The 2,942-nt window shown below is 52.1% G+C and overlaps 2 protein-coding genes across 2 annotated transcripts in view; one reads left to right on the top strand and one right to left on the bottom strand.

Moving 5' to 3' along the window:
* OGDHL (oxoglutarate dehydrogenase like) overlaps window positions 1-2,942 on the top strand; it is a 132,555-nt gene that overhangs the window by 117,101 nt on the left and 12,512 nt on the right. The gene's annotated exons all lie outside the window — the stretch shown is intronic.
* SLC18A3 (solute carrier family 18 member A3) lies at window positions 1,663-2,940 on the bottom strand (the record flags this gene model as incomplete). Its single annotated transcript, XM_026069949.1, has 1 exon — window positions 1,663-2,940. A coding segment is annotated over one exon (1,278 nt), but the record flags the coding sequence as incomplete, so codon positions are not given.

A 2,942-nucleotide genomic window follows, 5' to 3' on the forward strand; every position in this document is an offset into this window, starting at 1 on the left:
CCGCGGGCGGCGGCGGAGCGGGCGCCCCGCACAGACCCGCCGCTCGAATAGCGCGGCCAGGGGAAATGCCGGCGGCCCCCTGGACACGGCGGACAGCCGCTGCTGCCGCGCTCCTGGTCATCGCAAGGAGCGGCTGGGTTTCAGGCAAACGGGATTCAGCTCTTACCCGCATTCGTTATTGCTTTTCTTTTGCTAAGCCCGCCGTGCCATTTCTTAGTGGCCTTTTCATTAGTTTTGTACCCTTTGAGCAGCGATTCGAGTGTCCCCGAAAGCGACTATAACAACGCGAGGTCAGTCAGTCCGTCGCAGTTAAATGGGATTGATGAACGATTTCTCTGTTCCTCCTTYGCGGCGCGCATTTCCCTAGAGAACTGGTGGAAACAGTTTAATAGTTGCTGTTGCCGTTTGTATCTTTTTTCCACTTGCGAAAATAAGTAGTTTAATTATTTTCCTAATGAGGTGGGAATTTAAATAAACGGTTTTATTTTATATCAAGGGAAACTTCCAGAGCAAAACATGCGCTGTGGTTCCAATCTGTGGTTTGATCAAGGTTTCCGCTTTTTGTAAAGGTTTGAATGAAGCACCTCACCCATCTTTTCTTTGTTTTGTTTAATCCCTATCGGCTATATTGTGGTGAACACTGTGATTGGGGCAGCATTAAGGACCAGAAAGGCGTTTTGCCAGTATTTCAGATCTACTTGCTGGAAATGTAATTTCTGGAATATGTGAAAATTTAAATTCGCGATTGAAAAGTATGAAAATATGAGGTATCATCAAGACGCCGTTTTAGGTGATCGATAGTGTGTTTGCAGTGCCATGTTGTTTGCTCGTATTTGTTAACATAGGTTTCAAAGAATAATAATAAAAAAAACATTTCGTATTCGGGTTTTCTCTTGAGTGATTTTGGTAAATGATGAGGTTGGGGTTATGAGGAATTCTTACCATATGGGTTACACTGAGCACAACAATCTCCCTCCCTAAAGCAACTCACATCAATGAAACAAAGACAATCGATCCCCTTCAATTCYATTTATTCAGATCATATTATTCTTGTAGTTTGGACTTCAACATAATACAGCATATTGCACTTACCGGAGAGCAGCACAAGAGAAAAAAATGAGTACAGTGCTTCAGTTTATTCCCAAAGAAGAATAAGACATTGTGATAGTTGTTGCTCTTCTTAAATATATGAAACCAACTGAAAATCTAAGTATATGTACACAAGATTTATTAAGTCCCTGAATATGCCATTTGAAATTTATTACACAGACTTTTTTGCTTTTCTTATATTTTTACAGAGATATACAGTATGTCACACACAGTTTGAGCTCAAGAAAACTTTGCACAATTAGACCCCAGCTATGAGGTTGGGTTTTGTTTTTGGTTTTTTTTTGGAAGGACCATCACAGATTTATGCCAATGATCACTCAGATAATCTTCTTTGGGATTGAGTCCTTGGCCCCCACCCACCTTGCCAGAATGACGAAGGAAATACAGATTAAAAATAAGTCTAGAAGAAGAAAGCCATTACATCATGACAAAGGTTAAAATGTATATATTGCATGTTGGTACATAAACGTATGGCAATAATGCTTTCATCCCCCTTTCCCTCCCTTCCACATGCCACTTCTTGTTACTGGGGGCTGGGCAGCTCGGAGTAACCTAACTGTATTCATAGTCTGAACAGTCCTCCTCAGACGCCCCTGCCAGGTCTCTGTGGTAAGAGTCCACATTGTTCTCCTCCGTTTCACCCGCTGGATGGAGGCTTTTGCCCTTGCCTTTGCGCTCCTCCATTTTAATGGTGTCATAGAGTCCTTTAGGTGCTTCTTCCAGGAGGATGTTCCTCTCCGAGTGAGAGGGTTTCATTTGGCAGACATTTTTGAGGAAGAGGAGAACAGGGGCATAAAGCACATTGGCGAGACCCATTCCCAGGTTCAGCTGCACGAAACCCATGGTGTGCACGATCTGGCCGGCCACGATGGGCCCCAGGGCATACGCCACGGAGTAGGAGATGTCTGCGATGGCATAGATGCTGCCATAGACGGACACGTGGCGCACATCCACCAGGAAGGCCAGGGTGGGCAGCAGGGCCGTGTCCACCAGGGCGATCCCGAAGCAGATGCCGCAGAGGGGGACAACGACCTGCCCGAAATTCCTACAGGCTGGCACCACGCAGGAGCTGGCGCCGATGATGGCCATGCCGAGGGCCCCGTAAAACCACTGGAGGTGGGGGTACTTGGCGGCCAGCCTGACGGTGACGTAGACGCCCAGCACGTGGGGGAAGAAGGCGGGCAGCCAGGTGAGGCCCATCTCCCACTCCGTGGCCCCCATGGACTCCTTCATCCAGTTGGCGATGGTGGGCTCCAGGAAGGCGAGGGGGATGTTGCAGGTGGTGAGGGCGCCGGCCACCACGGCGATGTAGGGGTCGGCCATGAGGCGGTGGATGGGGGTGCCGACGGGCATGTTGGCCCGCGCCCCGCCGGCGCAGGGCGGCACCAGGGCGAGCAGCAGCAGCCCGTCGAGGAGGCAGACGCAGGCCAGCACCAGGAAGGGCACCCGCTTGCCGGCGAACTGGTAGAGGACGCCGCCGAAGGGGGGCGCCGCCAGGCTGCCGAAGGAGATGAAGGCCAGCGCCGTGCCCAGGGCGCGGCTGCGCGCCGGCTCCTCGGCGTAGCGGTCGGCGATCATGGCGATGCCGGCCGTGTCGGCGAAGGCCGAGCCCAGCCCCTGCAGGCTGCGCGCCGCGAACAGCGTCGCGTAGTTCTCCGCGAAGGCGAAGGTGGCGGTGGAGAGGAACATGACGGCSAGGCCGATGAGCAGCGGCACGTCGTAGCCCACGCGGTCGATGAAGGTGCCGCTGAGGGGGTTCACCAGCAGCTGCAGGATGGCCTTGGAGGCGAAGAGCACCCCGATCTGCACGTCCTCGTTGCCCGCCGCCGCCG

This window comes from Apteryx rowi, unplaced genomic scaffold, assembly GCF_003343035.1.
Source record: "Apteryx rowi isolate R43461 unplaced genomic scaffold, aptRow1 scaffold_30, whole genome shotgun sequence".
Lineage (NCBI taxonomy): Eukaryota > Metazoa > Chordata > Aves > Apterygiformes > Apterygidae > Apteryx > Apteryx rowi.